The sequence below is a fragment of the Notamacropus eugenii genome, chromosome 5 (assembly GCF_028372415.1).
Source record: "Notamacropus eugenii isolate mMacEug1 chromosome 5, mMacEug1.pri_v2, whole genome shotgun sequence".
Classification (NCBI taxonomy): Eukaryota; Metazoa; Chordata; class Mammalia; order Diprotodontia; family Macropodidae; genus Notamacropus; species Notamacropus eugenii.
In genome coordinates, this window is record NC_092876.1 from 62821801 (window position 1) to 62846862 (window position 25062).

The 25062-nt window shown below is 45.1% G+C and overlaps 1 protein-coding gene across 1 annotated transcript in view; it reads left to right on the plus strand.

Annotated features, from left to right (window-relative positions):
• The first annotated feature begins 387 nt into the window (after nucleotides 1–387).
• Nucleotides 388–25062, plus strand: part of EPHA8 (EPH receptor A8) — a 50031-nt gene continuing 25356 nt past the window's right edge. The window contains exons 1-3 of the mRNA XM_072609233.1: nucleotides 388–500; nucleotides 20791–20855; nucleotides 23851–24514. Of these exons, the coding sequence (XP_072465334.1) occupies nucleotides 413–500; nucleotides 20791–20855; nucleotides 23851–24514 (817 nt within the window). The 5' untranslated portion in view covers nucleotides 388–412. The remainder of the gene's footprint in view (nucleotides 501–20790; nucleotides 20856–23850; nucleotides 24515–25062) is intronic.

A 25062-nucleotide genomic window follows, 5' to 3' on the forward strand; every position in this document is an offset into this window, starting at 1 on the left:
GTGTTGTGAGGTGGCTCTAGTCAAATCCCTCATTTCTGATTGGCTCGGCTCGGTGACGGCCCGGCTCCTTCCCGGGTGCAGGCAGCACTCGCGTGTGTGTGTCGGGGTGTGTGTCGGGGTGTGTGTGTGTATGTGTGTGTGCGCGCGCGCGCCGGTGTGTGTGTGTGTCTGTGTGTGTGTGTGTGTGTGTGTGTCTGTGCGCGCGTGGGGCGGGGGGTGCTGTGTGCGTGTGTGAGTGCGAGTGTAGCTGTGCGCGCCGATGTGCGGGCAGCGGCGGGGCGTGCGCGGGGCTGTGGCGGAGGAGCCGGGAAGGCGCTGAGAGCCGCGGCGGGCTGCCAGCCCCCGCCCCCGGCCCCGGCCCCGGCCCCGGCCTCGGCCCCTGGCCCCCGGCCCCAGCCCTGGCCCCGGGACCATGGCCCCGGCCCGCGCCGGCCTGCCCTCTTCGCTCTGGGTGGTCACAGCCGTGGCCGCCACCTGCATGTCGGCGGCCCGCAGCGAAGGTAAGCCAGGGGCACGCGGGGGGGCGACGGGAGCACCCGGGGAGGGGTCTGGGGGGGGCAGGTGGGGGCGGGGCTTGCGGATCTTCTGGCGCCCGAAGTTCACTTGCCCCGGGGACCACTCTCCCCCAGACCTAAGCCAGCCCGGGTGCGGGGGGCAGCTTCCCAGCTGGATAAGCGAGCGCACACCCCGCCCTCTGTCCCTGCCCCGCGGGAGTGCCTGGGGGAGGGGGCAGCCGGAGCCCCGAACCCCGGAGCCCAGCACGCAGCGGCCCTGTGGCGGGGCCCGCCCCAGCTCAGGCTCCGCCTCGTGTTCGGGCTCCGACTCGGGCTCCTGGCATCGCTTATCGCTCCGTTTCAAGCTGCGAGCGGGCTGCTGCTCCGCGTCTTGGGCACGCACACGCTGGAGACGGGTTCGGGGTAGGGCAGGAAAAGGAAGTGGGCAAACTGGGACGGGCAGAGGGGCACCGGCAAAGAGACAGGAGAAGAGGGAGTCAGGGAGAAGGGGCAGAGAGGTGGAGGAGGGAGCCACTGGGCAAAGGGTAACGTGGGACCCAGGGAAAAACTGTGGGAGGGAGGGACAGTGTCCTCATCTAGAACGGAGAGAGAGAGGGCAGAAGGGTGGGGGAGAGTTAAAAAGAGTCTAGAGGGATCGGAAGAGGGGAGAAGAAGCCAGAAGTGATGAAGCTGGCAAGCAGAGAGCCAAGAAGAGAGGCAGAGAAGAGGATAAGGAAAGAGCTATCGAGGGGACAAAGAAAGGGGGGCAGAGATGGGAGCGAAAAGTGAGAGGACTTAGAAAAGCGAGAAGAGACAAGGCCCGGGAACAGTGGGGGTGGGGGTGGGGGACGGCGATGAGAGACGAGCACGGAGAGGTCACAAAGAGAACAGGTGGAAAAAGAGACCACCGTAGGTGAGAGACCTTCCAGAATTCAACCACAGCCTCCGTGATTTTACACCCGAGATAACAGGCTAGCCAGAGAGGCCGAGTGACTTGCCCAAGGTCACACAGGGTGGAAGGCAAAGAGCTAGGATTAAAACCCAGGTGCCCGGGCTCCAAATTTCCTCTATATCAAATGGGAGAGAGGGTGGAAAGCCGTTGTAATTGACTTCTGGTAAGAGTAGGGCAGATGGACTATTAAATAGCGCTTGAAAATCAGCCCCTGAGAGACTGAGCAGTTAGGGGTCCTTGATTTGGCTTCTGGCAGCTGAGCTTCATTGGAGAGGCTACTTACAGGGCTCCGTTCTCCACTCTCTACCTCCAGCAAGCCATTCTTGACCCCTAATTTGTTTCCCCCATGCCTTGGGACTCTGCTCCCCACTGAGTCACTACCACAGCCAGCTTCCCTGCTCTCCTCTAGGGGTTCCTGGAGTTTTCTTTGTAACAGGATGGTGGTGATAGGGAGTGGAGGGAACCTTAGCGTCATTCTTCCCATCCCAACCTGCCCAGGAGCCTCCTGCTTCTGATATCCATACCCCCTGGTCCTCAGGACTCCCTGATCCAGTGCTGACTTGGACAGCGGCACACTGTCCACAAGGAGAGAAGGCTTGTTTCCCTTCCTCAGAACCCATCAGGTGGACTGCATCCAGTACTGAGCTCTGCATTTTAAGGAGGACCCCGACAAACTGCAGTGTACCAGGAGGATGGCTAAGGTAGAACCAAACCAGACTCAGCAGGGTATCAGTCAAAGGAAATGGGTTTGATTGACCTAGAAGAATCTAGAGTGGGGTGGAGGGGGACCTGTTATCTTCAGGTATGTGGTGGTCTGTCTTCTGCAAGAGGGATAGCATTTAAATAAATTCAACGTATATTTTTTAAATGCCTGGCATGTCTGAGGTACATAGACAAAAAAATGACACCTGGCCTGCCTTTAGGGTCTGAAAGGTTCTTACCTGCACCCAGATCCCAATAATAGAGGGTAGTAGTAATGGAAGTAAAATCAAGAAAGCTTGCTGGAGGAGATGACAATTAAGGAGCTATAAATTAAAGAGGATAAGTTGGAGTGAGGCTTTTGTTTGGCCTAATTGAATGGAATCAGATTTGGGCTCCAAATGAGGAAAAAATTGTTAACAATCAGCAATCCAGGACTGTGGAATTTAGAGCTAGGAGACACCAATCCCACTCCACTAATTTTGTAGCATGGGAACATAAGGCCCAGAAATGTCCAGTCACTTAGAGGTCATGGAGGTAGTAAGTGCAAAGTCAGGATTCAAATCCAGACCCTCTGACCCTAAATCTAAGGCTCTTGCCACTAAACCACATGACCTCTGGCAGTTTCAGGAGATCATGAGCTCCCAGTCACTGGTGGCCTTCAAGTGGAGGCTGGTTAGCTGGGTGTGCTTGAGGAAAGATTCCTGATCAATCACAGGCAGTGCTAGATGCCCTCCTGAGATCCCTATCCTCTCTGAGATTCCAGGACTTGAGATTCCAGCAGACACTTTGTCAGTCTGGAGTTTGGCAGGGTGCCACCCCTTGGCCTGGAGTCCTATCTGCTAATATTCTGAGTCCAAAGTGGGAATCTGACTGAGCCAGGGTGAACTCCCAAGCAGATAGCCTTTGCCAGCTCCCTCCATTACCCACATCCCCTAAGAGTACCCAATTTTGAGCTCATCTAAGCTAACACATGTGCCTTTTCACTGATACCTGAGACCAGGGCCTGGACACAGGTGTCTGTGTAGAGGGCTTGCAGGTCAGGAAGAGTCAGTAGCCACCACAGAGGACAAAGATGTTGCCCAGAGAGAAACCAGGTTGTTGTGGGAGGCTGCTTCTGAGGGGAATAGCAATGTCTGGGCCAACAGGACTATCAGACCAAGGGTGGAGGACCTGAGCTTAAATCCTGGACTCTGATGCTTAACTTACCTGCTTGACCTTAGTTTAATCGAGTCCTGTTCCTTCTCTGGAACAAATTTTCTTCCTTGGTAAAAGTAAGGGGAGGGGGCTGGGTGATTTCTAAGGTCCCTTTTGGCTCTGAATTTTACCATCCAGTGATTATTAAGAGAAATGGGGGTGGGGTGTAGAGCATGAATGAGGAGGAGATGGACAGGGTGGAAGGGAGTGGGCAAGAATTTGGGGAGCTGTAGATTTGGTTTTCTAAGGGGGCTCTTTTCAGCCATGAGGGTGGAGCATGGGGGTGGGGGGAGAGAACATTGCTTCTGGCTGCTGTAGAGACAGATTAGCGTTGCTAGAGTCTAAGTATTGGGTGTGGGTACAATGGGAGTCGGGGCATCACGCTCTTTCATCCTTGGAGACAACATCTCATACAAAACTGGGGACCAAGCTCAGAGCCACATCCCAAGAGGTGATTCCAGAAGGCTGGGGGTGGTAGTGGTGGTGGTGGTGCAGGGACATGATCTGAGTCATCGAGTGGAGGAGAAGGGTTATTGGTCTGAGGAACAGTTATTATTGTAGAATAAGGGGCATTTCCAGAGGGATGATTATTGTCCATCGGAGAGAGGTCATTGTCCAGTGGGGTCCATCATCCCGAGGAATAAACATTGTCCTTGAGAGGAGTCATTTTTAAAAGATTGTCCTGAAGGAAAGGACAGTTGTCTAGAGGGACAGGGGCCATCTTCTTTGGACATAGTCCATTGTCCTGAATGATAAGAACATTGTCCTGAGAATAGTCCAAAGAAGAGGGTTTTTGTTGCTCAGGGTCGTTGTACTTGTCGCTAGGGAGGGGAGGGGCTGGAGGGTCAGTCTCCATTGTTTAACGTCATCATTTTTTTTTTCTGACTACACCCTCTGGGCTGATTGACTCCTAAATATTCCAGACAAAATTTGAGATGGAGTGTATGGAAAATGTAAGTTTCCCGAGGGCAGGGGCCTTTTTTTCTCCCCTTTGGATCCCCAGCATAATACAGGTGCTGAATAAAGTCACTTACATAGGCTTCTAATAAAAACTTTTTATTTGTATGCTGTATCTGTAATTATATTGATATATGGAAACCCCCAATGAAAAAATGCTCTTTACCAGTGCAGATTGATCCCCTTTTGATAACTTAGAGAATCAAAGAGTTCTGTGGTGGCCACCAGGTGATTTTCCCAGGGTCGCACAACCAGTATGTGTTAGAAATGAGAATTTGGACCTAGGTCTTGCTGATTCCAAGACCAGCTATTTATGCCATTTTCCTTTCCAGATGATAAATGCTTATCGAATTGAACTGACTTGAACCAATATGGCCAAGGCTGTTGGGAATAGGGGAGGCACTGAGAATAGATGCCCCTGGAGTCCAGACAAAAAGGATCTCAGTCCTCAGTGCCACTCCCAATGACTTAGGCCGGGGCTTCCCTGACTGAGCTTGGACTAAGTGGATTTCCAAGAATGTTCCACGGGCTCCAGCAGGAGTTCTTACTTGCATGCTGTTCTCCCTGTGGCATCATAAAGCCATTGGCATGGCAAATTTTCTGCAGTTACTTCCCCCCAACAGACATAGACCACCAGATCACAATGTAACCTCATAAAGAATTAAGTAATTCTGTAAAGAAAGAAGATGGGCTAATAGTCACTTCTCATTGACCTCCATGGGGATTCTCTACTTTAGGGGCTCCTCCTCCTGATCCACTTCTCCTGTGTTGGCATCTATCCCCTGGCCACCCAAGGCATGGATCCCTTGCTGTCTCATTGTTGTCATTCACACATTAATTCAACAACCATGTTGTAGGGACTTTTACTCTCCTTAAAGTGAGGGGTGATGTGGCTTAGGGGATAGAGGCCCAGCCTTGAAACCAAGACCTGTGTTCAAATCCTCCCTGGGACACATGGTGGCTACACTGGTCAAGTCACCTAACCTCTGGGTGCTCCTGATAACTCTTTAAAGCTTCAAGTTAAGGATGAGGTGCTAATCACTATGCATGAAGGGTTTTTTCCATACTGGGAATTTCTTTCACCTATGAAATAAAATATCTAGATCCCCTAAAATGTAACTCATTATGCTAATGAGTTAGATAAGGCATTTAAGGTCTATTAAGGGGGAGTAAGACAATATACAGTATACAATGCAAATTAGATTGATAGCTTCATAAGAGAATTATAAGGTGCTAAGAAATCAAATAAGAGAAGGCCCACCTCTGGCTAAGGGGATACCTAGCTCATGATTCTCTTGTGTTTTAAAGTATACAATGCAATTCTAACCCCCACATCCTGTGACCAGTATGGTACAAGGATTATCATCCCCATTGTACAGATGAGGAAACTGAGGGTGAGAGAAATGAAGGGATTTACCAGCCATACAACTGGGAAGTGGGTGGATATGGGACTCAAAACCAGGTCTTTGGATCCTGAGACACTGCAGCTTCTTGGCTGTGGGATGGCTTCCTGGGGTAGGTGGCATTTAAACCAGGACTTGATGGATGGATAGTATATTAAAGGTCAGAGGTTGAGAGAGGGCATGCCAGGAGCTGTAACCAGTGAGTGCAAAGATATGTGGTGGGAAAGGGCAGTGAGAAGTCACATCTGGAGGGAGCTTAGTGGATATGAAGGGGCTGTTGTCTAAACCAGGGAATATAAACCAATCTGAATATTGGCCTTCCCAAAATGGAAGAAGCAAACTGTGCTGGTGGGGGTGGAGAGGTGCAGGGGAAGGCAATGTATTTCAAAATCAGATAGAAAGTACTTTAGGATTATATTATTATTTGGGATTATCCAGGGCTCTGTTAGCCTGGGCATCAGGAACTGATTAAAAATACACTGAGTTTTCCATATTTGTACCTAGGAGTATTTTTTTGAAGGAGTGGAGTACAGACTTATGATTCTATCTGTGTGGAAAAGTCTTGGTGTGGAAAGTCCCTCCACTAATGCTTATCAGCAATTCCTTGGTAAATTTGAAGTCTTAGAGAATTGCCTGAGATGGCTTGCTTGGGGTCACCCAGCTAGATGTCAGAGCATGTGTCCCAGACAGAACTTGAAGCCAGGAATCCCCAAGTTCAAGGCCAGCCAGCTAGCTGCCTCTCATTCAGTAATAATAGCTTCCGATTGTAAGAGTTTAGGAAGCCTTTGATGTGCTCTATCTTGCAGTAGTCTTCTGAACATTTGTACCTTGGTTTTACAGGAAATGGATTCAAAGGGACTTGTCCTTTAGTCACCCAGCTAACAAGGGTCAAAAAGAGAATTCAAACTCAGATCTCTTATGATTATGAGTTCAACACCCTTCCACTTAGACTAGCTGCCCCTCCAGAGAGATTCCAGTGTGGGGGGTGAGCAAGGGACTGTGGGAGCAGACTGAGGCTCTGGTCGGGATGAGGAGCTCCAGAATCAGGGAGAGGGTGCCTTTGGAGAGGGGAGAGGGCACCCGCATCTTCACCTTTTATATGGGATAAGGTTCATGGCAGGACAGAGCGCTTAGTATTCAGTTTAGAGAAAGAAAAGAAGAAGGAGGGAGATTCAGGGGCACATTTAGTCAGAGTGGCCAGTTATGAGAACAGAATGGTTTCTTTAAGTGCCCTTCTCTATCAAATAAGGGCCTTGCAAGAGATGATTTCTAAGGGCCCTTCCAGCTCCAAAATTCAGTGTTCTAAGATCCCAGTCAACTCTTAACATTCTTGGTTCTGAAATCTCTTCCAATTCTATATCTGATACTCAAAGATCCCTCCTGGTTCTCACATTCTGTGTTCTAAGCGCCCTACCAGTTCTGACATTCCATGTTCTAATGTCACTCTGACATCCTATATTTTAAAGTCTCTCCCATATTTGGCACATTGTGTTCTAAGGGCCCTCCTATGGCTGACATTCTGTTTTGTAAGCGCCCTCTGAGCTCTGACATTCTGTGTTTTAAGGGCTCTCCCAGGTCTGAGTTTCTGTTCTAAGGGCCCAATCAGCTCTGATAGTCAATGCTCTAAGATCCCTCCCAAATATGACATTCTCTCTCTCAAGAGCCCCTCTGACTCTGGCAATCTACCCCCTCAGGTCCATCCTAACCAACTCTATTTGCAGAATCTCAGAATTGGAAGGGATGACAGAGACCAATCTAATCCATACCATATCTAAATAGGAATCCTATCTTTATCATCAGGACAAGTGGACACCCATCTTCTGCTTGAAGACTCCTAATGATAGGGACCTCACTACCTGCTGAGCTGGCCCACGTCACTGTTGGACAGCTCTAATTGCTAGCCAGGCTTATCCTACTCTGACTGGAATCAGCCTCTCCCTCTGTCACCTCTCCCTTCTAGTGCTACCCTCTAGGGCCAAGCAGAGCATGGCTAATCCCTCTCCCTCATGACAGCCCTTCAGATACTTGAAGTCAGCTATCATGTTCCCTGATAAGTTGTTTTTTATCCAGGTTAAACATCCCTGACTCCCTAGACCAGTTCTTGTGAGGCATGATCTCTAAGTCTCTTACGAGGGGTCCAGCTTATCGATGTCCTTCATAAAATGGGCTGCTCAGATCTGGACACAGTGCTCCAGTGGTGGCTTGCCCAGGCATAAAAACAGCAAGGCTGTCTCCTATCTCATTGTGGAATTCATTTTTCATTTGTTTTTGTTTGTTTTAAGGTCATTCAGTTGACCCACATTCAACTTGCAGTTCACTAAGGCTGGTAGATCTTTGTCATAGTATTTCTTGTCTAAAGCCCCTCGAACCATACCCCACCCCTTACACGTGTGGCTGATTCTTTTTAAAACCCACGTGTACAGCTTCACATTTATCCCTATTAAATTTCATCTTATTAGATTCAGATTGTCCTTCTAGCCTGTTGAAATCTTTTTGGATTCTGATTCTGTCATCCAAGTGGTGCTTAGTATTCAAGGGGAGGGGAGGAGGGAGGGAAGTGGAAGGAGAGAGCAGGGGAGAGAAAGACAAGGGAAGGAAGAGGACAGAGAAGGGGAAGAAAAGGGAGGGGAGTGTGGAGGAGAGAAAGCAGGCCAGCAGGGAAGGGAGAAAAGCAGAATCGTGGGTGGTGAGAAAGATGGAATTGAAGAGGAGAGAGGAAGCAAAACCAGGAGAGGGGAGGGGAGAGCTAAGAAAGGCCACTAGAGAGAAGGTCAATTAAAGGAGGGGAGATGGAAGGGATGAGAAGAGAAGAGAAGAGAAGAGGGGAGGAGAGGAGAGAGAAAGGAGAAAGGAGGGGGACAGAATGAAGAGAAGGAAAAAGGAGGAGCATTGGGAGGGGAGCTCCATATTGGTCTGAATATAGGCTGTTCCCAAACATAGGCCCTATCCCTAAGATAAAATTTCTGAAAAGAGGAGAGCAAATGAATATATGTGTGTATGCATATATGTATATATGCTATATATAAAGAGAAAGACTGAAAAATAATTACACAAAATAACTGTATATCTTGATAGTTGGATAGTTGGGGTCAAGGTTACACTTTTGGTACAGAGTTATTCTAGTTAGTCAGCACCTACTATGTGCCAGGCACTGTGCTAAGCCCTGGGGATACAAAGAGGGGCAAAAGACAATTCCGTTCTCAAGCAGCTCCAGCCTAATGACAGAAACAACACTGAAACAACTGTATACAAAAAGGGCATGTACAGAGTGGTTTGGAAGGGGAGGATCTACCTGAGTAACCTCTCTGGTCCTCACTTTCTCCCTCTGTAAAATGAGGGAGTCGGACTAGGTAGCCCTGAAGATCTTTTCCATCTCTAAATCCATGATTTATGACTTGTGGCACTTGTAAGAAAATCACGACCCTATTTTCTTGGTGGGGAAAAAAAGAAGATGGTGGATCCCATCGGATCTTCAGTCTCCCCAAGGAATGCAGGATTTGGGTTTTCAAATTCCATATTTGCCTTCTACTGGCGGTGTGACCTTGGTCAAGTCACTCATTTTTCCAACCCATCATTTGCCTAATCTGTAAAATAAGGAGGCTGGACTAGGTGGCCTGTAAGGTTCCTTCCAGGCTTAAATCTAGATCAGATGTTCCCCCATCCCCCACATCCATACTTGGGCCAGGCAGACAATAGCTAATCAGACCACACTTGTAGGATTCAGTCACAGCTTTGTACAGATTGCCTGGCTGGGTAGCGGTAGGGACAGCCTGTGTTCAGATCAGTAGGAGGTTTTTTGTTTTTTTGTTTTTGGCAAGCATCTCCAATGTGTCCAGCTCTGAAGAATACATATTCCCTTTCTTAAAGGACTCCCAGCCTAGGTGAGTTGGCACAATACTCAGAGCAAGTGGGAGATATTGCTATCATAGACTGGAGTAATTAGTGGAACTTGAGCCAGGTCTTTACAGGAGAAGGATTTGGAACAATTAACTAGATGGAAAGGATGAAGGAGGGCATTATCTGTGGAGGCCCCAGCTTGAGCAAAGGTGAAGAGGTTGGAGAGGAGAATAATGGGGAAACCAACCAGACAGGAGTCACGGGCAGTTTCTATATCCTAAAAAGAGCAGTTGCTCTAGAATCAAACTTGGTTTCACATATCACCTCTGAGGGTGACTATTACTACCCTCCAGTGCCAGCTATAAAACTACCATGGACCTCAGTTTTCTTACCTGTAAAATGGGTAATTTGGACTGTATAGCTTCTGAGGCCCCTTCTAGCTCTCAGTCTCTGATTCTGGTACCCATTATTGTATAGAAGGCAGCTGAACTTAGAATGGAGAGATCCTGAGTTCAAATCCTGCCCTGTATACTTCCTTAGATGTTTAATTCTGGGCAAATCACTTAACCTTCTCCAGCCTCAGATTTCTCTTCTAAAAAGAGGGTAATAGCAATAATACCTGTCTTACGGGGAAGTTATGAGGATCAGGTGGGATAAGAGGTAAAGTACTTTGCCAGCCTTAAAGCATTGTATAAATAATATATATCATATACCATTTTAAGGCTAATAGGGCAATACATTATAATATATAGTAATATACAATGTTATTTTATAATATTTCATTATATGTAACATTATTGTACAATATACAATATGTTATATAATATCATTATGTAATTATAATAACTGTCTAATAGCTAGCATTTCTATGATAATATACAATATATTATGTAATAATATAATCATTAGATAGTTATAATAATTGTATAACAGCTAGCATTGATACAGTGTTTTAAAGCTGTCAGAATGCTTTATGTATATGGTTAACTCATTTGGTTTTTTAGTGGTAGTAGTAGTATTGGAATTATATGTATCATTATATAAAATGATACTTTAGCTCTCTGAAGCTAGATAAATCAATTCATTTCTCCATGCCCCAGTTTCTTCTTGAGTAAAATAATGGATATAACATTTGTACACCTTACCTTCAACAGGTTTATCATGAAGAAAGTACTTTATAAATGGCCAAGTCTTATAGAAATAGAAACTATCCCAAAGAAGAGACCCGAGAAGGGACTGCTTCCCTCTGTGCAGAAGGGAGGGGCTGGGTGTGGGGAACACTGCACGCAATGTCCGACTTTCTCCACATCTTGGTTAGGTGTGCCAACCTGGTGCTGCCCCACCTCCCTCCCCTTTGGCATTTTTGTTAGAAGTTTAATTTCCATGATTAGTTCGCTCCTGGGAAGGTCCTCTGGAGGGGGAGAGAAGGTAGAAACATTGGGAAATGTAGGTGGCATAACAATAGATCCATAAAAATTAATTCTAAAAATGATATGGGGATTCTCATTATGCCGTTGAAGAGATGCTAGGGCCAAGTTTATGAAGGGTCTTGAAAGGTTTACATTTGATACAATAGACAATCTAAAAATCCCATAATAATTCCAGGGTCTTATTTGTCCCAGTTTTCCCATTCGTTCATTCATGGGGTGACAGAATTGAGAGCTGGAATGAGGGAAGGAATGAAAAATGAAGAATGAAAAGTATTTATTAAGCACTTGCTATTTGTCAAGCACCAAAATACTTATTAAACACTTACTATTTACTAAGCACCAAAATATTAAACACTATTTTCCAAGTGCCAAAGCATCTATTAAGCCCTTACTGTTTGCCAAGCACTGAGGATACACATCCAAATACAAGATAATCTCTGTCCTCAGGGTGCTTACCTTCAAAGAGGGAAATGACCTGGAATTCTTCTTGGAATTCAAACCAACCAGAGATTCTTAACCTTTTTAGCATCATCATGGATCCCTCTGGAAGTCCAGTTTGGACCTCTCCTCACAATAATGTTTTTAACTGTATAAAATTCATAGGACTGCAAAGGAAACTATGTTGAAATAAAGATGTAATTTTCCACCATACAAGTATATCAAATCCCTGAAATTTATCCACAGATCCAAAGGGTCCAAAGACTACATGTTAAAAACCACTGATCTGATCCAATCCTTCCATTTTACAGATGAGAAAAGCAAGACACTGAGAGATTCCCAGACTTAGGGCCACATGGCTAGTTAGTAACATAGCTGGCATTAAAACCCAAATTCTTTGACTGCAATCCTAGTTCTTTTAAAAAAAATGAATATCTTCTATTTTTACATTGTCTTTATTTCCAAATATATTCATCCCCCATTTCCTCCTCAGATAGCCATCCCTTGCAACATAGAATTAAAGCAAAAGCCAAACTAACCAACACAGTAACTGAATCTGATGGCAAATGCAGTGTTCTGCATCCATAGGCCTTCACCTCAGCAAAGAAAGGAGGGAGCTTCATTTTCTCATCTCTTATCCAAGACTAAATAAGACTAACAGCATTCAGGTCCATTTGTTTGTTTTTACCTTCCATTTACGTTGTACCCAGTCGTCTTTCCACTCATTACATAGCTAACAGCTCTTCAGTGTGTGAGCCTGAGTAAGGCATTTTCTTAGTGTCCTCATCTGTAAAACAAAATGTTTGGATTAGAGACTCACTAAATTCCCTGCCAGCTCTAATGTTCTATGTTTCAGGATATTTGAATATATCTGAAATTCTGTTGTAAAGTCCCACCCAGTTCTGACATTCTGTGTTTTAAAGCCTCCTAACTGACATACTGGGTTCTAAGGGTCCTTTCAATTCAGATATTGTACTAAAGTTCCTCCCAGCCCCTGACATTCTGTGTTCTAAGGGCCCTCCCAGCTCTGACACCCTGTGTTCTAAGGGCCCTCCTAGTTCTGACATTCTGTGTTTTAAGGGCCTCCTAACTGACATCCTGGGTTCTAAGGGTCCTCTCAATTCAGACATTGTACTAAAGTTCTTCCCAGCCCTGACATTCTATGTCCCAAGGGCCCCCTCAGCTCTTACATTCTGTGACCTAAAGGACCCTCCCAGCTCTCCTGTGACAAGCTTCTTACCAGCTCTAACAGTACATGCATTATAACCAGTGGAGACAAGAGAAAACAGCAGTGCTGGGTTCTACTCTGTAGGTTAAGCAGCATTGGAAGGGAGGTAGAGGCAGAGGAAAAAGAACAGGTCTTTCCCTCCTGATGACTCTTGACCCAAGAGCCCCAGGAAAGTATGGTGAAGATAGTAACATCCCTTTTCTCTCTCCTTCCAACTAGGGCCTAGCCCCTGGTGTGTGGGGGGGACACTGCAATGCGACCTGCTGGCCCCCCCTTTCTTCCTCCCCCACCCATCAGGCTAGCCAGAGAAGAGAGATTGCTAACCCACTGGCTGACCCAGTTTTTCCCACACTGGTGGAGAGGGAGGAGGAGGAGTGAGCTTCTCTCTCTGCCTCCTTCAGGAGGCCTGCTGGGGAAGAGGGAGAGAGAAGACAAACCTAAAGGTGGATTTTCTTCAGCGTCCTCTACCTTGAGGTCTCTTCTCTCCTGTCTCTTCCTCCTCCTTTCCTGATCCTGCCTGTCCAGCCCCCACCCCCAAGCTGGAGCTTCTGGGGCCCTCTGAATGGATGGTGAGGCAGGAGTAAAGGGATCAGTAGCGGAGGGAAAACCTGCCTGATGCAATAACCCCTGAACTGAAAAATTTCCCAAGAATGACTGGTGCCCTCCACGTGGGCACATGCTAATGACATGCAAATGCCCAGAGTGTCCCTGCCCATTTTACACACCTAGAGGCAGACTTCCGAGAAAATCCCAGTGCTAATGCCTCTGCCATTTGAAAGGTACTGGGCAAAGGTGGACAGAGAATGGTTTGTTGGGGTCCTTGTCTGGTAGAAGCATCAGCCTGGTCAGATTCAAGGGAAGGAGGCACATGGAGGTGAGCCTAACTGAGGAACAGAGGTACAAAGGAGGATGCTATGCCTCTAAAGAGAAGCAGACCGACAGATGGTCTTTCTAGAGGGATTCCAGGCAAAAAGAAAGGAAGGGTGGGGTTAAAATCATAGAGGTAAGGGGACAGAACAACATAGAACGTTAGATTTGAGAGAGCCCTTAGAACATAGACTGTCAGAGCTGGGAGGGCCCTTAGAACACAGGATGTCAGAGCTGGGAGGGCCCTTAGAACATAGATTGTCAGAGCTGAGAGGATAATTAGAACATCAGAATTTGAAGGGCCCTCTGAATGTAGAATAGTAGATCAGAGAGGAATCTCAGAATATCAAATGTCAGAGCTAGAAGGGACTTCAGAAGTCATCTCATCCAACTTCCTCATTTTCCAGATGAGGAAACAGTGGTCTAGAAAAGGGATCACACAATTAATTAATTGGTCGATCTGGAACTAGAATGCAGGTCTCCTCGTTCCCCGAATCAAGTCCTCTGCTCCTTGCCACTCTGTCTCTAGTTGAGAGAGAGAGGAGACTGAGGAGAGCCATCAGGTGACGGGTAATAGGGGGCTGATCTGGGAAAAGGTTAGCAGCCAGAAAGTGAGTGAACTAAATAAAACCCTACATAAATCACAACCCAGCAGCCCTGCCCTCCTCCTGAGCCATGTAGGATGGGAGAAGACCACGCTGCGGCCCACCTTTCTCTCGCTAGACCTAGACACATAGAAACGCTCTCCCAGACATATGGAATCAACTCCCCCAGACTCCAGGGGATTGAGTATTGCTACAAAAACAACTTCTTTGTAATATCTTCTAATTCACCCTCCACAAAATCAGTGGGGAAAAAAATCCTAGAGTATTACACCAAAATGTAAGACCCGGGTTCTAGCCTCATTTGCAGCAGTTCTAGCTGGGTGAGCTAGGGCCAAGTCTCCTAGCCTCCTACAGATTCATAGAATATCAGAGCTGGAAAGAGTGTTAGAGTCCTTTCATTTTACAAACAAAGAAACTGAGGCCCAAGGAGAAGTGACCCGCTCAAGGCCATGCAGCTAACAAGGGCAGAGTTGGAATTCAAACCCAGGCTCTTGGACTCCTTGTGGTTATACCACTGCCCCATGCTGTCGTATTGTACCTTAGTGTCCTCGTCTGTAAAATGGGATGTCACTGAGTGTATCATGATCTAACCATTCTAATCTTTCATGACCAGTTTCACAGGGTTGCTCTGAGTCCCCAAATTAGATAATCACAATCGCTAGCATTTACATAGTGTTTTGTTTTGCAAAACACTTTACAACATCACCTCATATGATTCTCACAACAACCCTGGGAGGCAGATGTTATCATTATACCATTTTACAGATGGAGAAACTGAGGTAGGCAGTGATTAAGTGACTGGCCCAGGGTCCCCTGGCTAGTAACTGTCTGAGGTCAGGTTTGAACTCAGGTCTCCCAGATTCCAAGTCCTGTGCACTAATCTGCTGTACTGCCCAGCTGCATCTTATAAGGATAATAATGAGAGGAAACATGGAAAAAATGCAGTGTTTGGATTCAGAGCACCTGGGTTAAAATTCCCTGTCTGCTACTCGCTGACTGTATGACATTAGGTGTATCACTTTTACTCACTTTTGTTTCTTCATGAGTATGTAATGGAGAACTGACCAATGAGAACCACTTCCTTAGGAGCATGCTGTCCATGTGGCAAAGGAATGGGGTCTCATAGGCCAGTCCCCTATTACATGTATGATGAGGGGATTGACCTGATGACCTCTAAGGTTACTCCCAGCCCTAAATCTATCTTCCTAATGGATGAAACTCAGTTTTCTGAAATATACACATCTGTTTTTCTATCTTTCTACCAACAATATATCTATCCATCCATCAATCTACCTTTCTATCTATCAACTATTGATCTATCTGTCCATATATTGATTTACCTTTCTATCTATCTATCTATCTATCTATCTATCTATCTATCTATCTATCTATCTATCTATCATCTATCAGTCTATCTACCTTTCTGTCTGTCTATCTATCATCTATCTACATGTTAAAGGCATTCAATGTACCAGACAGGGCAGCAAGGTGGCACCATAGTGCATAGATCGCCAGGTCCAGGAGTCAGGAATACATCTTTCTAAGTTCAAATCTGACACCAGACACCAGCTGTGTGACCTGGGCAAATCAGTTAACCCAGTTTGCCTCAGTTTCCTCATCTGTAAAGCTTACCTGGAGAAGAAAATGGCAGGCCACTCCATTGTCTTTGCCAAGAAAGCCCTAAATGGCATCAAGAAGATTCAGACAACTGAATAACATGTGCCAGGCATTGTGTCAGACCCTGGGGGTTCAAAAACAAAGTGATGACCTCTGATCTCAGGGATATTATATTTTACTTCACTTTACAAACTGTGAAAGTTAGTATGGTGTGGTAGCTAGAGTTGAAACCCTGAAATCATCTAGACCTGTGTTCAGGTTCTGCCTTAGACACATGCTTCTTGTGTGATCTTAGACATGTCACTTAAACTCTTACTTCTCTAGGCATCTCTAAGACTTTAAGTGGCAGAGAAGGTGCCTACCTGCATTGGAAGAGGGAATTTTCTACCTTTCATAAGCTATATTTCAATTTTTTAAAAGAATTTTATTTTCAGACTTGAATGAATTGATGCTGAGTGAGGGGAGCAAAACCAGGAGAACATTGTATAGTAGCAGCTACGATGTGTGATAATTGACTTTGATAGACCTAGATCTTCTTAGCAATGAAAGGATCCAAGACAACTCCAAAGGACTCATGATGGAAAATGCTATCCATATCCAGAAAAATTTGCTCTCTCTCTTTTTTCTTTTATTTATTTCTTCTTTCTCATGGTCCATCCCATTGGTTCTAATTCTTCTTTACAACATGACTAATGTGAAAATAGGTTCAATATGAGTGTATATGTAGAGCCTATATCAAATTATATGCCATCTTAGGGTGAGAGAGGGGAGAGATGGGGAGAAAATTTGGAACTCAAAATCTTATGAAAGTGAATGTTGAAAACTAAAAATAAATTTTTTAAAATTTATATTCACTTCCAAATTCACTCCCTCCCTCCACATCCTCTACCCACCAAGAAGGCAAAATATATGATATCCATCATACATATGAAGTCACCTAAAGCATATTTCCACATTAGACATGATGCCAAAAAAGCAAGAAAAATAAAGAAAATGAAAAAATGTTTCAGTCTGTGCTAGGAGTTCATCAGTTCTCTCTCTGGAGGTGTACCCCCTTTGTAAACCACAAATTTCTACATAAATGTCACTCATTTGTATTATTAATCTGGTCCTTTGTCTTCAGTGGGTGCCCAGTATATTAATTCATTAATTCAACAAATATTTCTTGAGTGCCTGCTAAGTACAAAGCATAGCCAATGCCAGGGATCTTCCCAGAATGCCTGAGGAAATGTGGAAGTCTTCATGATGGAGATGAAAGGAGTAAAGCAAAAGAAAGGCTGTGACCTGGAAATTTGGAGAACAATATGGCAGGATTTCCAGGAAGGTGGAAGGAAGAATAAAACACAGGCATTGTCTGAAAGGAGCTCTTGGCATCTTAGGGAAGAGAAAAGACGTGCCCAGATAACTGGAGTAGAGGGCAACATGTAATAAGGGGCAAAGGAGTGGTGTAAATAGTGTTGAAAGGGTGCAGAGGTTGGAAATGACATGAGAAGGGAAGGCCGTCTGGAGCAGGTAGAATTTGAGCAAGGCCTTGAAAAATAGGTGGCAATACACTATGACCAGGTGGGATTTATACCAGGAATGTAGGCCTGGTTCAGTATTAGGAAAATCATCAGCATAATTGACCACATCAAAAACAAAACTAACAGAAATCATATGATTATCTCATTAGATGCAAAAAAAGCTTATGATAAAATACAGCACCCATTCCTATTAAAAAACACTAAAGAGCATAGTAATAAATGGAGTTTTCCTTAAAATAATAAGTAGCATCTATCTAAAACTATCAGCAGACATAATCTGTAACGGGGATAAGCTGGAAGCTTTCCTAGTAAGATCAGGACTGAAACAAGAATGTCCATTATCACCATTACTATTCAGTATTGTACTAGAAATGTTAGCTTAAGAGAAGAAAAAGAAATTGAAGGAATTAGAATAGGCAACAAGGAAACAAAACTATCATTCTTTGCAAATGATATGATGATATACTTAGAGAAGCCTAGAGAATCAACTAAAAAAGTACTTGAAATAATTAACAACTTTAACAAAGTTGTAGTACATAAAATAAACTCACATAAATCATTGGCATTTATATATAATACTAATAAAGCTCAGCAGCAAGAGATAGAAAGAAAAAATCCATTTAAAATAACTAGATGATATAAAATATTTGGGAATCTACCTGTGAAGACAAATCCAGGAATTATATTAACAAAATTACAAAACACTTTTCACATAAATAAAGTCAAATCTAAAGAATTGGAAAAATATCAATTGCTTATGGGTGGGCTGAGCTAATATGATAAAATTGGCAATTCTACCTAAATTAGTTTACTTATTCAGTGCCATATCAATCAAACTACCAAAAATTTATTTTATAGAGCTAGAAAAAATAATAATTCACCTGGAAGAACAAAAGGTTCAGAATTTCAAGAGAATCAATGAAAAAACTGCAAAGGAAGATGAAGTAGCCATACCATATCTAAAACTATATTATAAAGTAGCAATCATCAAAATTATTTGGTACTGGCTAAGAAATAGAGTGGTGAATCAATGGAATAGGTTAGGTACACAAGACCGAGTAGTCAATGACTATAGTAACCTACTGTTTGATTAAACCCAAAGACTCCAGCTTCTGAGATAAGAACTCACTATCTGACAAAAAGTGCTGGGAAAATAGTATGGCAGAAACTAGGCATAGACCAACATCTCATACCATATACCAAGATACGGTCAAAATGGGTACACAATTTAGACATAAAGGGTGATATCATAAGCATATTAGGAGAACAAGTAATAGTTTACCTGTCAGAACTATGGAGAAGAGAAGACATTATGACCAAACAAGAGATAGAGAACATTATGATTTGCAGAACAGGTTATTTTGATTACATTAAAAAGGTTTTGCACAAACAAAGCCAATGCAACCAAGATTAAAAGGAAAGCAGAAAACTGGGAAGCAATTTTTGCAGTTAATGTTTCTGAAAGAGGCCTCATTTCTAAAATATACAGAAAATTTAGTCAAATTTATAAGAATCAAATCATTTCTCGGTTGATAAATGGTCAAAGATATGAACAGGCAGTGTTCAAAGGAAGAAATGAAAGCTATCTATAATCATGAAAAAATGCTCTAAATCACTATCAATTAGAGATATGCAGATTAATACAACTTTGAGATACTACCTCCCACCTATAAGATTGACTAATATGACAGAAAAGGAAAATGATAAATGGAGAAGACGTGGGAGAATTGGAATCCATATATTGTTGGTGGAGCTGTGAACCATTCTGGAGAGCAATTTGGAACTATGCTCAAAGGGCAATCAAACTGTGCATACTCTTTGATCCAGCAATACCACTTCTAGGTTTTATCTCAAAAAGATCATAGAAAAGGGAAAAGGATCCTCATGTACAAAAATATTTATAGGAACTCTTTTTGTGGTGGCAAAGAACTGGAAACTGAGGGGATGCCCATCAATTGGGGAATGACTGAACAAGTTATGGTATATGAAGGTAATAGAATTCTATTACAGTATAAGAAGTGATGAACTGGTGGATTTAAGAAAAACCTGGAAGGATTTACATGAACTGATGCTTAGTGAATTGAGGAGAGCCAGGAGAACATTATACGAAGTAACAATAATATTGTGCAATGACCATGTTTGATAGACTTAGCCTTTCTCAGCAATACAACAATCTAAGACAATTCCACAAGACTCATGATGGAAAATGCTACCCACATCCAGAGAAAAAACTTTGGAGTCTGAATGCTGATTAAAATATACTATTTTCACTTTTTTTTGTTTCTTCTTTCTCATGGTTTTTCCCTTTTGCCCTGATCCTTCTTTCATAACATGACTAATGTGGAAGTAATGTTTAATATGATTGTACATTTATAAGTCATATCAGATTGCTTGCTGTCTTAGGAAGGGGGGAAGGGAGAGAGGAAGAGAAAAATTGGAACTCAAAATCTTATAAAAGTGAATGTTGAAAACTTTATATATCATTATCAAAAATAACATTCTATTAAGTGGGGGGAAAAGAAAAGAAAAATAAAAACAGGTAGCATCTACACAGGCAACCATGGGAAAAGGGCATTACAATTCAATTCAACTTAATTCAATTCAATAACCATTAATTAAGTAACCATGGTATGCTAGACACTATGTTACTGGTTGAAGACCCAAGGACAACCAATGAAGTAGTTCCTGCCCTCAGTGGGCTTAGAGCCTACTGAGAGGATACATGTATGATAATACAGCAGAGTGTGGAGTGTGATCGAGGTAGAGGAGAGATCCTAAGTGCTCCAAGAAAATTTGAGGAGAGCAAACTCACATCTGTTAGGGAAAATCACAGAATGTGAGCTTCTTGAGGGGAGGGGCTATTTTTGTCTTTGGATCTCTGATGCCCAGCTCTGATGCCCAATACCTACAACCTGGTAGGCACTCAACAAAATGATTGCTGACTGATTGCTCAGGGGAGGCTTGGCCCACATTAGAGGGGGCACCCAAGTTGGGAAGGAAAAATGAGGCAACAGTATAGTCCAGGTATGAAAGACAGCCTTTGGGAATGGGTTGAGATGGAAGAAGACTGGACACAAGCTTGACTGTATGGATAAATTATAGGATAGAGTGAAGGGGAAGTTAAACTGGAAAGACAGGTTGGAGCTCTGATTCAAAAGTGCCTGATTCAGACTCAGAAGTTTGTGTGTTATCCTAATGGTGATAGGGAGCCACCTAGGCTTTGGGAGCAGGGGAGTAATGTGGTTATAGCTGTTGTGAAGGGAGATTCTTGTAGCAAATGGGTGGAGGATGGGGATTAGAGAGAAGAAGCTGGAGGCAGGAAGACCAGGAAAGAGACTATTTCAGCAGCCCAGGTAAGAGGTCCAAGTTCAGGTCATGACTATGAGGATAAAAATATGGTGTAAAAGTCAATGGATTTGGACTAAGAGAATGAGACAAAGACAAGAAAAAGGCCAAAGATGGTGACATGGTGCAATGATGACCATAATTAGGACTCTGGGAAATTGGATGGGGTTTGAAGGGCTCTTCTTTCCTGTTTTGCAGTGAACTTGCTGGATACGTCGACCATTCACGGGGACTGGGGCTGGCTCACGTACCCAGCACATGGGGTGAGTGATGAGGACTGGTTACTGGCTCATAGTTGGGTAAGTGGGTAGGGGATGGGCAGGGGACAGGCCCTCCCTGTCATTTTGGTCCCCAGGAAGTCATAAGCAGCTGGCACTCCTACATGAAGGAGGGCTGTAGTTAGGAAACAGGGTTGTAGCCTACTTCTTACCACCAACATCACACTAATGATGATGATAACAAAAAAAATCATCACAGTATTGGATAAAGACATGATCTCAAGGTCAGTAAGGTCTGGGTTGTAGCCTCAGTGATGTTGCTTTCTCACTCTGTGGGATTTGGGGCAAGGTATTTCCCTCCCTCAGTTTCCTTGCCTGGAAAATGAAGGGATCCCATAGGCCTACCTGGGTTCAGTATAGCAGAACCAAGATTTGAACTCAGTCCCTCAGAGCACTCCCCATTATTCCATCCTGTTTTGTAGCCCGTTTTGTCCTCCACATGTCCTTGGGCATTATCAGTCACCCCTGAGGCTTCGTGTCCTAGCTCTATGGGTTTGGTTCCCATGTCTGTATTTTTAGGGCTGAAGCTTCAGCCTCAGGTCCACTTGCTGCTTGCCAGGACAGTGCCACCTAGCTGTCCTTCCAATGTCCCAAAGGCAGTGTGATCCAAGCTCTAAGAGATTTTAGCCCACAAATTAGCTGCTTTTCCTGACTGGCCAGTTTCTATTAAAAGTATTGACATTCTTAGTCACCCAGACTGAAAAATGGAATCCCCTTTGATTCTTCTCCCTGACACTCCCTTCCTCCTCCTCAGCCTACAGGATCACCAGGCCCTGGGGCTCCCACCTCCCCCAAAGCTTTCTTTTTCCATCTCCCTCCTTTCCCAAGCACTAACCCAGTGCAGGCCCTCATTAGCTCTCACCTGGATTATTTCAAAAGCTTCCGAGAGTGCCTTCTCCACATTTCAGTAAATATTTATTCAAGATTTGTGTTCAAGGAACCTGGGCTGGCTACTGAGGGAAATACAAAGATGAGATCAAGTTTTTACCCTGAAGCTGTCTATGAGGGGAGATGAGACATAGACCTGACAGACAGCAGTGGGAGAGCACACATCTAGATGATCCCAAAGATCCCTCCCCACTCTGACATCCTGTGTTCTAAGGGCCCTCCCAGCCCTGACATCCTGTGTTCTAAGGGCCCTCCCAGCTCTGGCATCCTGTGTTCTAAGGGCCCTCCCCGCTCTGACATCCTGGGTTCTAAGGGCCCTCCCAGCTCTGACATCCTATGTTCTAAGGGCCCTCCCCGCTCTGACATCCTGGGTTCTAAGGGCCCTTCCATCTCCGATATTCTGTGTTCTAAGGCCCCTCCCAGCTCTGACATCCTGTGTTCTAAGGTCCCTCCCAGCTCTGGCATCCTGTGTTCTAAGGGCCCTCTCAGCTCTGATATTCTGTGTTCTAAGGCCCCTCTCAGCCCTGACATCTTGTGTTCTAAGGTCCCTCCCAGCTCTGGCATCCTGCGTTCTAAGGGTCCTCCCAGCTCTTATATTCTGTGTTCTAAGGCCCCTCTCAGCCCTGACATCTTGTGTTCTAAGGTCCCTCCCAGCTCTGGCATCCTGTGTTCTAAGGACCCTCTCAGCTCTGACATTCTGTGTGCTCTAAGGATCCTTCCCTTTCCAGCAATGATGATAATTGCTAGAATCCATATAGTGCTTGAAGGTTTGCTAAGCCTCTTGCAAATATTACCTCATTTAGTCCTCACAACAAACCTATGAAGTAGGTGATATTATCATCCCCATTTTACCGATGAGGAATCTGAGGAACAGAGAAGTTAATGAGCTTACCCAAGGTCACACAGCTAGTGAGGCAGGATTTGAATGCAAGTCTTCCGTTTTAAGGCCACTGATGTTCCCTTGTCTCGAAGATCCCCTCAAGTTCTAACGCTGAACATTCTAAAGTCCCTCTTGACTCAGAAGTTCCGTGAGTCTGTCTTTGGGACTCTCCCTGGTACCTCTGGGGTTAAAACCATTGTCACAGTTAATTGAGTACCAAATAACATGCCAGCTGTTTCCTGTCTGCCTCCTGCCACAGACCCAGAAAAATTAATCAGTTCTGTCAGCACCGAGGCATGCATCAGTCTGCCCAACCAATGCCAACACTGTGACCAGGTCCTGCTATCCCCCAGAAACATCTCTGCCTGGGAATGCAGGGACCATAGTGCAGCAGGTGGTCCATAGCCCATCAGCCTGGCTTGGGGGCAAACCTCCCTGGGTTAGGTGTAAGGACTGTGGCTCCCAATCTGACCCCCCCCCCCCAACCATTGATGTTGCCCATCACACTCAGGGACAGGAAAAGACAGGGTTGATGTTTGCAGCAACCCTGCCTGTACCACCCTAGTCGTGCTAACTGTTCATCTGGGCATCATTTCAATTCCATTCATGGGCCAGGAATGACAAATTCAGGATCCTGAAAGAGTTTCATTGGTGAAGCAGCCTCAGTTCCTGCAACCTGGAAATTCAAAAAAGGCTTCTCTGTAAAAACCTCAAGTTAGAGGGTTAGGGAGCCCTAGAGAATGGGAGCTGAAGAGAGAATAGTAGAGCTGGGAGGGCCTTAGAACACAGGATGTCAGAGTGAGGAGGGCCCTTAGAACCCAGGATGTCAGAGCTGGTGGGAGGAGGGTGCTTAGAACAGAACACATAAGTGGTAAAGAAAAGAACCTAAAAGATCATCTTACACTTTTTTGTAGCATCTGCCACATTCTTACAATTATTTGGTTACCTCCCCAGCTCTCCTTTCCCCTACTCACCTATCAACTACTTGAGGGCAGGGACAAGTTTTTTATCTTTGTGCCCCTCCCAGCATTTAGTCCAAAACTAGACACACAAAGTGGTGTAGTCAATACCTGTTGTGTTGAATTGCCGTCTGTTTGTACAAAGCCTAAACAAAGTGAGTGCCCCCAAGTTCTGGCTGGCAGACTGAACATTCCCCCACGTCTCCCCTTGAGTTGGTCCCTAATCAATCCATCTTCGGTCCTCTCCCTGCAGTGGGATTCTATCAATGAAGTGGATGAATTCTTTAGCCCCATCCACACATACCAGGTGTGCAACGTCATGATCCCCAACCAGAATAACTGGCTTCGGACAAGCTGGGTACCGCGGGATGGAGCCCGCCGGGTATATGCCGAGATCAAGTTCACCCTAAGAGATTGTAACAGCATGCCAGGGGTGCTGGGGACCTGCAAGGAGACCTTCAACCTTTACTACCTGGAATCTGACCGAGACCTGGGCACCAGCACTCAGGAGAGTCAGTTTGTGAAAATCGACACCATTGCCGCAGACGAGAGCTTCACCGGTGCGGACTTGGGTGTCCGGCGTCTCAAGCTCAACACGGAGGTGCGCGGCGTGGGGCCGCTGAGCAAGAGAGGCTTCTACCTGGCCTTCCAGGACATTGGAGCTTGCATCGCCATCCTCTCCCTGCGCATCTACTACAAGAAATGCCCGGCCATGGTGCGCAACCTGGCTGCTTTCTCGGAGGCGGTGACGGGGGCCGACTCTTCCTCCCTGGTGGAGGTTCGAGGGGAGTGCGTCGGGCACTCGGAGGAGCGGGACACGCCTAAGATGTACTGCAGCGCCGAGGGGGAATGGCTGGTGCCCATCGGGAAGTGTGTGTGCAGCGCTGGTTATGAGGAGCTCCAAGATGCCTGTGTAGGTGAGTGCGCTTCACTGTTCTATGGTAGGTCACGGTCAAGCTGAGAGAGATCTTAGATTCTAGTTTAATTCTCGTTTTATAGAAGAGAGAACTGAGGTCAGAGAAAGGAAGACATTGGTCCAAGGGTCACACAAGAATTGAAAGAGCTGCGATTGAAAACTGATCCTTCTGATTCCAGACCCAGTACACTTTCCAAATAATTAATCCTCAAGAATGTATTAAGTACCTACTGTGTGCCAGCCCCTTGCTAGGTACTGGGGATACAAAACTAAACATGAAACTGTCCCTGCCCTCAAGAAGCTTACATCTCAACGCGGGAGACCACATAAACGTATATGCAAGACGTATAGCACATGCCTGTGATTTCATTGGTTTAGGGAACTCCGAAGTGAGAAAACTCTTTCCACTAAGGCAAGTGGACAGTTTATAGTGTCAGGGAGCGTGAGTTATTTGCCCAGAGTCACATGACCAGTAGGTGTTAGAGGTAGGGTTTGAATTGAGGTCTTCTTGGCTCTGAGGGTGGCTCTCCACCCACTCTGTTTTTGCAC